The sequence below is a fragment of the Anolis sagrei genome, chromosome 3 (genome assembly GCF_037176765.1).
Source record: "Anolis sagrei isolate rAnoSag1 chromosome 3, rAnoSag1.mat, whole genome shotgun sequence".
Lineage (NCBI taxonomy): Eukaryota > Metazoa > Chordata > Lepidosauria > Squamata > Dactyloidae > Anolis > Anolis sagrei.
This window is the reverse complement of record NC_090023.1, coordinates 33757231-33770260: the sequence shown is the minus strand read 5'-3', so window position 1 is coordinate 33770260 and position 13030 is coordinate 33757231. Positions and strand designations below refer to the sequence as shown.

The window sequence follows — 13030 nt, the reverse complement described above, 5'->3', positions numbered from 1 at the left end:
AGTACCAGAAGTAAACTTCATAACCAACAAAAAGTTATGTGTGGTGAGCTGGGATAGGCATCTATTCCTTAGGATGGCTTAGGAAGATCCACGTAGTTAAAGCAATGGTATTCCCCATAGCAACCTATTAATGTGAGAGCTGGACCATAAGGAAGGCTGAATGAAGGAAGATAGATGTTTTTGAACTGTGGTGTTGGAGGAAAATTCTGGGAGTGTCTTGGACCACAAGAAGATCAAACCACTCCATATTCCAGGAAATAAAACCCGACTTCTCACTGGAGGGAAGGATATTAGAGGCAAAGATGAAGAATGAAAAGATAGGAAAGTTTGGAGAAGACAATGACGCTGAGGAACATGGAAGGAAAAAGGAAGAGGGCCAACTAAGGGCAAGATGGATGCGTGTTATCCTTGAAGTGACTGGCTTGGCTTTGAAGGATCTGGGGGTGACCGCAGCCAACAGGGAGCTCTGGCGTAGGCTGGTCCATGAGGACACGAAGAGTCAGAAGCAACTAAACAAATAAACAACAACAAAAAGGATTAGAAGTCAGAACTTTAGGTTCAAAAATATTTATTGAAGTAAAAGAAATAATTTCCTGATAGAAAAGGTCTTGGAGCTAACTAGCTTACTAAGTCTTCTAAAGGAGGTGAAATGAAAAAGGTCCATGCAGCTACATTTTGCCTAGAGAAAGACAAAATGCATCCTTTCTGGAAGTAAGAAAAGGCAGAAGCCACTGAAGAAATGGTGGAGACCACATGGTCAACCTAGGGAAGTTTCAACTTAAAAAGGAAGTTCCCTCGCAGAATTCCATTGCTACATCGTCAAAGGGGGAGGAGACAGTGGCTAGCAGGAAAAGTAAAGGCAAGGCCTTTTTTAGGAAACATGCATGGAAATGTGGGGAAAGGAATCCCTCAATTTAGCCCTGTCTCTAGCCTAGCTAAACATTGAGGACTGGAAACTTGATGACACAAGAAACTTGCGCAGTCCAGGGATGAAACCCAACAGGTTAAAATGCTTTAAAATGAATGAATGATGCATAAGGAATTCATTTTTAACAAATTACTTTCAACCTATGTATTAAAGTATAGTTTCTTTTCAAAGCAAGCAGGAATTATTGTCCTGAACCTATTAAGACTCTCACTCCACATCTGTTCTGGCAACACAATTTATTTAGATAATAATTGTCATTTTTTCTCAAAGAAAAAAAAAATCCTTCACTTCTGTTTTTATTATACTTTTGACAGAGAGGTGCCTGCTGACCCCCTCCCCTTTGCCTCCAATTCTTTACTAAATAAATTAAAATTACTGAATCAGAGCAGAACCAAGAATGTATCCATAATACATTCCTTGAGCTTCACCTCAGGTGAATTTGGCATGTGCTGTTATTTTCCTGTAATTCTATAAATGAATGGTAATGATAAACCATGCAATGTGAGATTACAGACATAATAAACCACACTGAGAAAACTAACTGAATGCTTTCAAGTTTAATCTTCTGCCATTATTTATTGCACTTCAAATTGGAAAGTATTTGCTAAGGAAGTAGGTTGGACTGAGCTGACAAAAGGGTATGTTATGGAGGATGCACCCTTGTGCAACAAATATCTTTGATTGCTTGTGGCACTGTATTAGTGAGAGAGCATAATGTGTGTGAAATGGAAAGCTGCTCTGTATCCCTGGGTCCTTTCACACCACACATTTATAGGATTGTGTTTAAGGTTTCATTGCCATGGCAACAAGCTATGGAATCCTGGGGTTTGCAGTTTGTCAAAGTGCTGTAGTTTTCTGACAGAGAATACAAACTACTCCTTCCCAAAGTGCAAACGTCAGGATTCCATAGGATGTTGCCATGGCAGTCCATATGGAATCGTAGCACCATAATTATGCAGTTTGTAAGGGCCAGCTTTACAAAGGAAAACTATTTGTTATAAATTAAACTTTTTATTCAGCTTGCCCTTTGCTACACCTTTATCAAACCTAATGCTCTCTTTCTGTTTAATCCTTCCAAATCTGCCTTTGGTCCTTTTGCCAAATGCAGCCCATGAGCCATTTAGGATGAGTTGTTATTAATGCAATATAACCACCTGGTTTTGCTGCCTTCCCAGCAGCGCAGAAATAAAGAAGGCGTAATATGTGAACTGTATCCAATTTAGTGGGACACATATATAGTCATGACCCAGAGATTGTGAATGCACTAAACTGGAGCTGGGTTGGAGACTAGAGCTGGATTAGGGACCAAATTTTCACTCCCAGCATCTATCATGGACCATAAATCAAAATGGCCCTTCCTTCTTTCCTTCCTTCCTTCCTTCCTTCCTTCCTTCCTTCCTTCCTTCCTTCCTTCCTTCCTTCCTTCCCTTCCTTCCTTCCCTTCCTTCCTTCCTTCCTTCCTTCCTTCCTTCCTTCCTTCCTTCCTTTCTTTCTTTCTTTCTTTCTTTCTTTCTTGTACAAGTGGATGAGTAGCCCTACCCCAATCAGAAATTGCTCCCCTTGGACACCACCAGTACTGGGATGGGAGGATCCTTATTTGTTTGAAGGGTTTAGCACAAATGAATCATTGGGAAGAAAGGGGACTGCAAAAAAAGTTATTGGCATTGCATGTGGCTCATAGGCTGTATTTCACATTGATCCAATCTCAATGATATATAGAACATCTAGAATTCCAAAAATGATAAAACTACATAACAAATGTATGGATCCATTTCATGTTCCCATTTTAGAAAATATACAGCAATTGCAGGTGTCAGATGATTGGAAATGAAACCATGGTGAGAGGGATTTAAGTTCTGAATGTTATTGTTGAACCAATGGAATTTGTGAAAATTATCATTGATTGAAGCTATAATTGATTCAGTGGTCTTACTTTCATTAGGACTAACAATAAGATTTGACATATATTATAGTCCCCAGAGAGAATGTTACCTTAGCAGCAATGACATAATAACCTAAGGACAACCTGCTGGGTCAGTAAAAAGGCTCATAGGAAGTCAAACAAGCAGAACATGAGCTCAACATATTGTCAACACTATGCTGGGTTTAGATAGCATAGTAAGCACATGTAGGAACCAAAATTGTAGGGTAGGAGAAAGTTAACTACATACTCACAAAGTGTGAGTGCAGCCCTGATTTCAACCCTGATCTCCATGTGGCTGCTGTTTAAAAGACAACACAAAGTAGAAGTGCACTTCATATGCCTGATGTATTTCAACTAATAGTGGCTGTTTATGTAGTTTTAATAATGCTGTATCTATTTGCTTTTACTTGGTTTTTAATTATGCAGGTATGAGTCTACACATTATGTACTATTTTAAAGGTGCATCTTGCCATCGATATATGTAGCAATTTTAATTATTTCTAGGATTTTATTGTGTATCTTATATTGTATTTGATAATCTGGTGTTCATGTATTTATTTATTTGCCTTGCCTTGTATGTGAAAGACCTATGGTCTAAGCATTGAATAAACTTGCACTTGGCTGATGTGCCTTTTAATTTGACCATAAACAAAACAAAGAAGAGCATTTGCATTATTCAGATATAGACACAGTTATTGTTGTTATGGTTATTCTTGTTGTTAACTTTTCAGGGCTGTACCAAAGTTCATGAAGAGGATGAAAGTTCCCGATTACAAGGATAAGAACATCTTTGGTGTGCCTTTAATAATCCATGTGCAAAGAACAGGGCAACCTCTGCCACAGGGCATACAGCAAGCACTGCGCTATTTACGGAACAATTGCCTGGATCAGGTAAGTTCTTCATTTCTTGAAGCTAAGAGTATACAACATTCTTGTGACAGCTTCATTTTTTAGCTAAACTTCTTAATGATGGGTTTTTATGGCTCTGGGCTTTATCATTTTGTTTTTGCTTCTGTTTTGTAGTGACTTGCATAGCCGCAGCCCATAAACTATAACAAACAATCTGGGAAGCATTCCATTTTGCCAACCACAATGCAGCAGAAGAATGTTGTTGTGCAACACTGTTATGCAAGTTGGAATAACTAGACAGGAAAATGTGCTATTTGTTAATTCTCTTCCTATAGCTGCTATTTATTATTTATGTAGGACTTCCTGGACAGAGTGAGATAAAAGTAAATTGCCACATCTTGTCAGAGGGAGTGCTTTAATTGAGAACTATCAAATCCAAAAATTTAGAAAAATCTAAAAAGGTGGCTTCAATGTCAGTGGGATAGTGAATCTGCCTGAGGTTTTAGCTCAAACTTTAAGGGGTCTATCCAAAGTCCTGAGCCTGGTTTGGATAAAGGATTCAGCACTCTGGATAGCACCATTTAAAATCAAACATTAGGATTCATTGACATTTTAGCTACCAGCTGGCACTGGACTTACATTTATGGATGCAGTTTCTCTGACTTTTAAGAATTTTGAAAAGCAGTGAAAATACACAAGAAAATTATGGTCATTGTGAACTTTAATGTTCTAATCTAAGCAGAAAATCAGCTGCATCAATAACATTGATTCAGTTCACACCCCTGACCTGATCAAATCTCACAGAGTAATTATTGCAATCAAATATCCAAGCGCTTAATTATTGCTCTGTATTTGGGAGCATATCCTGGGGCTGCATGTACCACTGTCAAGGAAGGGAAAGGGCAGACAGGAATACTCAGTTGTAGTAGACTTGCAGGATCAAGATTGGATGTGATACAAAATCTTCCATTTCAAAAAAATCTGATCCCTCACTACTTTTTCAAGTGAAGAGGTGTGCAGCAGATTGGGTATGCAAAGAAAGACTTTTTTCTAATATTAACTGAGTGCTGTGTCTTGCTGTGACCTTTGGTCCAGCCCACAGAGTACAGTTATAAAGCAAATTTGTGCTAATAATTGGGGTGGGGGTGGAGGGAGGGAAGCAGGACACATTTAAAGAAAGAGAAAGAATGCTGAGAAAATAACCAATGTACAAATAATGGCTATAGCCCAGAAAAGTGTTGCTTACTGTTATTCCCCAAGTAGAGAGGCACCACTCTGATGCCACATCGCAGACAGTTTCTATAAATGCTCCAGGGTGCTTGTTTGAAAGAGACAGTTAAAAGTGATATTGTACATCAGCATGAGATAATGTGTGTCTATAAAGAGACTCTGAAGTTAAGAGCATTATTTCCAGTTTTGTGCCAGCTAAATAAAAGCTTGTCTACAGGCAATGAGGGCATGTGTTGCAGGCAAAAGGCATTCCTTTTTTTAGTATATTAAAAATATGAAGGTTAGAATACTGTATGTCACAGCACAGCATAGTAGCATAGCATGATATAGTACAACCATAACTCATACATCATAAACTTTCACTTGTGGCTGAGTATGAATGTCTTCCAGAAGTAGAGCCTTGGTGGTGGGTCTATAGGTGACTGTAGAGGCCTATTCTGGATCTGCATGGTCTGTCACAATAAGGACATCAGTTTCCAGATGGAAGGTGATCCTCATAGGGGTTTGTTTGATTCATCTTTCTCGTGGAATGTTTTTCCCTTTCGTCTTCTCTTCAAGGCTTCTTCAAGATCCGTAGTATTGTTGATAACAGCTGACCTCCAATTAGAACATTTTAGGGCCAGGCATTTCCAGTTCTTGGTATTTATTCCAACTGTTTAGGTTCACTTTAAGACCATATCTTAATCTCTTTTCCTGTCTTCTCATGATGTGGCCAAAATACTTCATCTTTGCCTCCAATATCCTTCCCTCCAATGAGCAGTCGGGCTTTATTTCCTGGTGTATGGACTGGTTGGATCTTCTCTTGGTCCAAGGCACTCTCAGAACTTTCCTCCAACACCACAATTCAAAAGCATCTATCTTCCTATGCTCTGCCTTCCTTATGGTCCAGCACTCACATCCATATTGGTTCTCTTATCTCAATTGCCCCCTCCCTCCCCACAAAATAGATTAAACCCTGACACATCAGAAGTAGAAAGCCTGGCATCCATTTAATTTATTTCAATTATGTTTGTTGAACATTATTTTAAAGTGGTTTTTAAAAGTTTAATAAATAAATCCCCAAACACTCTCTTCTTTATCAGTCTTCCAGCACCATGCAACCCACTCTTTAACAATCTGTCAGGAGCACATTTTAAATGGGAAAGGCACCTCATGGGAAGAGGCATCCCAGTATTCCTTTTTCCCCATTTATATTGGTTTGTTTCAACATTGGTGTGGCTGGAAAACTTCAGGCCCCTGTGCTCTGAGATGTGGAGGGGGGAAGTATGCACACGAGTGCATAATTGTGCAGATACAGCTCCAACGTCAGTCCCACCACCACTTTTGCACTTCCCTTTCGTGAGATTCATGGAAACAGAAGCATATTAATATGAAGGATTTAAGTTACTCAGTTCTCTGTCCAACTCACCATTCCAGTCATATGTATATTTCCCCTAATCATTTTTAAGATCTGTGGTCACTGGGAATGCTCAGTCCTTATTGGAGTTTTTAGAGGGAACAGGAATAGAAGATCTACTCTAAACTGTTTTTCTCCCCTCACCAACTTTTTTGTATTCTTCAAATCTGCATCTAGCAGCATGCGTGGGAGACAAAGAAAAACTAAGAGTCAGAATTAGAAACGGAAACATGCCCACACTTTTCTTTTCATGGTATCATCCCTTCCACTGTGTAATGAGGAAAAAATAGCCCTAATAGATCCCAAGTGGTGTAACACAACTTCACTGGGGAATAAAAAATGTGGGTTGAGCACAGGAATTGGCCCCAGGAGGATTCCATTTATGAGAACTGCTGCAAAAGGACACTGCTGTGCAAAGATACTAGACGTCTCATTTGAAGAATTATCAGTCCCTTGCAGAAGAAAACAGAAGATAAAAATATATTGCAGAATCCCCGTATAACTAATCTTTCTACTACATCCTTTTCCCTGCTAAAAGCAACAGGAAAGAATGGACAGGAAATTGGGACGTGGGACGGCAGCTGGGAGAGTGTCAGTTCGGTCTGAAAAACATGTCCTTCAATTCCAGCTAAGACACTGCTTGGCAATTGATATGCTACTTCTGAAGAAATAATATTTTATGCTGCTAACTGCCACAGTGGTTGAGAGAAAATTATGTGTACTAAATCCTATATTAGAGTGTTTTGAAGGCACTGCTAGGCCAAATTCTGAGCTTGAAATGGGATATTTGTTTACAGATAAATTAAGAGCCATAGAATGTTTACCACTTGTTGTGTATCTGCATTTGTAAATAAACAATTCTAGCTTAATCAAAACTTATGGAACTTTCATATGACTTAAAGTGTACTCACAGTTTTCCCAGCAAGGACAGTCACTCTTTTTCTCAGTTGTAGCTACTCCATATGGTAGATATCCCACTTTCCCACGTATTGAGTTCAGAGAGGTGTATATGTTGCTCTGGAGACACCCCCGGTGCAGTGGGTTAAAGCACCGAGCCACTGAACTTGTTGACCAAAAAGTCGCAGGATCAAATCCGGGGAGCAGCGTGAGCTCCCACTGTCAGCCCCAACTTCTGCCAACCTAGTAGTTCAAAAGCATGGAAATGTGAGTAGATAAATAGAAACCACTCTGTCGGGAAGGTAACGGCACTCCATGCAGTCATGCCAGCCACATAACCTTGGAGGTGTCTACTGACAACTCCAGCTCTTCGCCTTAGAAATTGAGATGAGCACCAACTCCAGAGTCGGACACGACTGGACTTAATGTCAGGGAAAAACCTTTACCTTTACCTTTCTGTGAAGGTAAAGAGCAACATGTACATCTCCTTGAACTCAATAAATGGGAAATTGAATATAAATGTGATAAATTTAAATGCTTGCTTGTTTGTGCCACAAAGGCTCCTACATTAATTGACAGATCTGGACCAAACTTGGCACACATACCCTTCATTATCCAACTTCAAATAATTGAGGGGTTTGAACTATAAAATTAGCCCCTTTTGGGGGCAGGGCCCCAAACAATAATGAAATATTTCTGCAATGCTCAGAAGCAACCACAAGAGGACAGTATACAGATGGAAACTCTATACAGAGGGAGAGCTAATAAATGAAAGAGTGCTAGAGCATCACCAGGAATATGTTCTAGGAGCCTCGCAGAGGACAATAGCATTCCTATGGAGACATTGTGATGGAGACCTTTTCAGAGGGCCAAGCAAGCTCCAAAATGAGATGGAGAGGGGAGAAAGCAGCCAGACAGCAGGCCCTCCAACACCCAGGCCATGCAGAGTATATATGCTAGTAATAAAGAAATAGGTCAGGGTTTTTCTTTTTTAAATGCTTGGGTTTTTTTTCTCCCATGATCATGACAAATGGCTACAGAGTTAACTTATTGCAGTATATATTTTAGGTGGGTCTTTTCCGGAAGTCGGGTGTCAAGTCTCGAATACAGGCCCTACGTCAAATGAACGAAAGTAACCCTGAAAATGTCAGCTATGAAGATCAGTCAGCATATGATGTGGCTGACATGGTGAAGCAGTTTTTCAGAGACCTCCCTGAGCCTCTTCTTACCAGCAAGCTAGGAGAAACTTTCCTCCACATCTATCAGTGTAAGTGCCAAGCTTTTAAGCTTTTATCTACTAGCAATAAGTAAGGATATTGTGGGCAGTTTGAATTGAAGGGTTGCACTCGTGTTAACCCATCAATATAGATGGAAGCAACATAATTGGATGTAAAATGATAGTAGTCAACAACTTAAGGATGGCAGGAAAGCCGTAAGCTAATGTTGTGCCAGTGCCTGATCCGGTCAGCAGGGTTAAAAATTGTTTATGCTAGTGTAATTGACTCATATGTTCTATGTGGGGCTGCCTTTGAAGACTGTTTGGAAGCTTCCAATAGTCCAACGAGAGGCAGCCAGGTTAATCAGTGGGGTGGCATACAGAAAGCACACAATGTTGCGTCAGCTCCACTGGTTTCCAGTTCGCTACTGGGCACAATTCAAAGTGCTGGCTTTGGCCTATAAATCCCTAAATGGCCCCGGCCTAGTTTACCTGTCCAAACTCATCGCCCTCTCTAAACCACCACGGAGATTAAGATCTTCTGGGGAGGCCCTGCTCTCGGGCCTGCCACCATCACAGGTGCGACTGGCAGGGACTAGAGAGAGGGCCTTCTCAGTGATTGCTCCTCAGCTATGGAACTCCTTCCCTGGTGAGATTAGATCCGCTCTCTCCCTCCTGTCCTTCAGAAAGATGGTAAAAACTTGGCTGTGGGACCAAGCCTTTGGGACAGTGCAATAAGGCAACAACAGGAAACTTTATCCTGCTGACCGGATCTGGTATGGCTGATCCGAGATGGTTTAAACAATTGATTTTAAAGTGGAGGTAATTTATTTTAGTGTTTATGTATATTTATAGTTTATGTTCTGGCATTGAAGGTTTTCCATATATATGCTGTGCTCTGCCCTGAGTCCCCACCGGAGTGAGAAGGGCGGAATATAAATGTTTAAAATAAATACATAAATAAAGCATCAATAGGACTCCCGCCAGGAATATTGGCTGTGAGTTAATTTTATATAGTGTAAATTAGCAAGATTGAATAGTAAAACAATCCCTTCCCCATGCACAGTGGGGTATTGTCAAACATGTGAAAGCCCTAATTCTGACTTGAGAGAAAGAAATGTAAGCATCAATGGGACAGTATTGTGGTGGTGGTGGTAGTGGTGATTGTGGTGTTGAGAACAATGTATTATTCACATATAAAATATGCACTATAAGCTGTTCACTTTGCTCTTTCATTGGATTAATGATTGTGCTACATCTTTATTGCTGTGTGTCTTCAAGTCATTTCTGACTTAACGGCAACCCTATTTATTAATTAATTATTTATTTCATACATTTATATCCCATCCTTCTCACCTCTGGGGGAGACTCAGGGCGGCCTCACAACCGGCAACCATTAGATGCTAAACAGGAACAATTATAATAACAATGTACATGTTAAAACAGCAAATATAAAAACATGAAATTAAAATTACAATCTGTTCCATGGTTTGCTTAGCAAGATGTACTAACTGGGGGTTGCCATTGTTTTCCTCTGCGGCTGAAAGAGTATTACTTGCCAAGATCACCCACATGACCAAGAATGGATTTGAACTCACGTCTTCAGAGCTAGTCCAACACCTGAATTATTAAACAGCGTTGGCTGTCTAAAAAGTACCAAAAAAACCCCTCATGTATACATTTTTTAAAAATCAAACATTGACACAAAAAAGCCTTTGATGACACAAAAAACTTGGTGAACTAATCCAAAAAGATAGCATCCTCTTCTCTTAATAGAATAGTGAAATGAAGGGCTCAGTCTTTTCCAAGAGAACGTAAAAGAAGCACTGAGCCCCGCTACTCTCCCCATAATGGCACCTCTTCTGACCTTTTTGAATGCCTGCGTGGGAAAATGTTGAAGGCAGTTCTTTGGGGCTTCTCTTCAAAGGTTTACTGAAAGAGTAGAGAAGTCAGTGTTTATTTGGGGTTCTCCGAGGATGGGCTAAGCTCTTGCCTGTTGCCACTTTACTCAGAGAAGGGAGTAGTTCCTTTTTTGGTAAGAGTTAATACTATACCTTAACATTTATCGAATGTTACATCATTACAAATGTTAAGATAAAGATAAAGGTTTCCCCTGACATTAAGTCTAGTCATGTCTTACTCTGAGTTGTGGTGCTCATCTCCATTTCTAAGCCGAAGAGACAGCATTGTCCATAGACACCTCCAAGGTCATGACTGAATGGAGCAGTGTTACCTTCCCGCAGAAATGGTAACTATTGATCTACTCACATTTGCATGTTTTCGAACTGCTAGGTTGGCAAAAGCTGGGCCTAACAGCGGGAGCTCACCCCACTCTCCAGATTTGAACCATTGGCCTTTTGGTCAGCAAGTTCAGCAGCTCAGCGGTTTAACCCACTGCATCATCAGGGGGGAGGGGCATTACAAATGTTACAGAGGAACAATTGCCTTCTCTGAATAGAGCTACAAAAGACCTTTATGAATGCTTCGGCAGGATAGCGGTAGCAGGAGCAACCAAAAGTAGCTGCCCTCCTGAGACAGTACTGGTGTGTCCCCTCTCTACGGAATGACCCTCAACTTATCCACAGATCATGTCTAAATCCATGATTTTGGCCCCCAAACCTGCCCTTGCCTTAGACATGAGATTGACTTATACAACTGTTTTGTAGGACTGTGATATTTTTGTTCCCTTTTTCATTATAAGATCAACAAGATCTGAAGGACTATAGTTTCCTCACCTGGTTCTACATGCAGGCATGTAGCCGGGGGAGGGGGGGGGGGCTCAGGGGGCTTCACCTCCCCCCCCCCCCCCGAAATTCTCATGGTGGCTTGCGAAAAGGGCTTACTGGTGCATTATTTAAACTGTTATGTTTATTCATATCATGACCTGATCACCATACTCAATATATCCCATATGCATGAGGGTATTGGGGTAATGATACAAAAGGTTTGCTAGGCTAGACCCTCTTTCACTCAGACTCAGCCCCCTCGAAACTCAGCCCCCCCCCAAAAAACCTGAAAAAAATTCACCCCACCCCCCACCCCACCCCCGAAACGAAATCCTGGCTACAGGCCTGTATACATGAGTATCTTTCCACTCAGTTTCATGCTAGGAACTCTTAATGCTAAGTAAATGTAATAATCACTATACTATAGAAACAAACACGAGGTATAAAGATAAATCTTGAATTGTTGAATTCAACCCAAGTGAATCATGTTTAAGGATCACCATATATGCCGTCATCAAACTTTTCAACAACTGTGAAGAGGGATGATGAGAGTAAGGAAAACTGATGTTTCTGTGTCTGAAAGGTCTGGGTCTCTTCCAGAAGTAATCTGGAGTTTACGGTTTGGGTCATACTGATTGTTCTCAGATTTATTAAATGTCACTTTTATTTTTCAGATGTTCCCAAAGAGCAGCGGCTTCAGGCAGTTCAGGCTGCCATAATGCTGATGTCAGATGAAAACAGGGAGGTTTTGCAGACCCTGCTGTGCTTCCTGAATGATGTCACTTCTGTAGAAGAGAATCAAATGACTCCCATGAACATAGCTGTGTGCTTGGCCCCATCTCTGTTTCATCTCAACATAATAAAGAAAGACAGCTCCCCACGGTAAGTATTTTTTGATAGTTTCCTTTGCTTTTCTTCCTGCTTGGAAGTAACTTGTTCAAGGAATCACTTATAATTAGTTTCTTTTCCTGTAAAGAAGGCACATCTAATTAACATTACAACTGTTTTGTAGGACTGTGATATTTTTGTTCCCTTTTTCATTATAAGATCAACAAGATCTGAAGGACTATAGTTTCCTCACCTGGTTCTAAATGGTTTAGGTAACAATGCAATATGTTATCAAACTTTATCTAAATTTTATTTAAAGACATATAAGAGGAACAGGATGAACAATCTCTCTGAATGTATTGCTGTGAGTTTTCCAGGCTGTATGGCTATGCTCCGGAACAATTAATTCCTGATGTTTTTCCCACATCTATGGCAGACATCCTCAGAGGTTATGAGGTATATTGAAAACTAGCAAGGAAGGTTTATATATCTGTGGAAGGTCCACAGTGAGAGAAAGAACTCTTGTCTGTTTGAGGCAAGTGTGAATGTTGCAATTAATCTCCTTGATTAGCATTGCAAATTTATTTTATTTATTTATTACAGGTTCTTATACCCCGCCCTTCTCACCCCGGGGGGGGACTCAGGGCGGCTTACAAAAGCGAGGCACCATTTGATGCCCGCGTCACAAAACAATCAATACAAAATTATTACAAATTCATAGTTAACAATTCATACATAATACCAATAAAATCAATAAAATCAATAAAAAACCCCATACAAACCCAATTCATCCCCCCACATGGTCAGCGTTCGCTAACTCATAGATCTCATTCTCCACTTCTTACATCCTGCTGGTCGTATTCATCTGATTTAATTGCCAGATTGCCCGAAGGCCTGGTCCCAAAGCCACGTCTTCACCCTCCTCCTGAAGGAGAGGAGGGATGATGATGTCCTGATTTCCCCCGGGAGTGAGTTCCACAGGTGAGGGGCCACCACTGAGAAAGCCCTGCTCCTCGTCCCCACCAGCCTCACTTGT

At 40.6% G+C, this 13030-nt stretch overlaps 1 protein-coding gene across 4 annotated transcripts in view; it reads left to right on the top strand.

Moving 5' to 3' along the window:
* The window catches only part of STARD13 (StAR related lipid transfer domain containing 13), a 228441-nt gene that overhangs the window by 202914 nt on the left and 12497 nt on the right, over positions 1 to 13030 (top strand). For all 4 annotated transcript variants that reach the window (XM_067466597.1, XM_060770838.2, XM_060770837.2 and 1 more), the window contains 3 exons: positions 3584 to 3743; positions 8293 to 8491; positions 11841 to 12048. In XM_067466597.1, coding sequence (XP_067322698.1) covers positions 3584 to 3743; positions 8293 to 8491; positions 11841 to 12048 — 567 coding nt within the window. The remainder of the gene's footprint in view (positions 1 to 3583; positions 3744 to 8292; positions 8492 to 11840; positions 12049 to 13030) is intronic.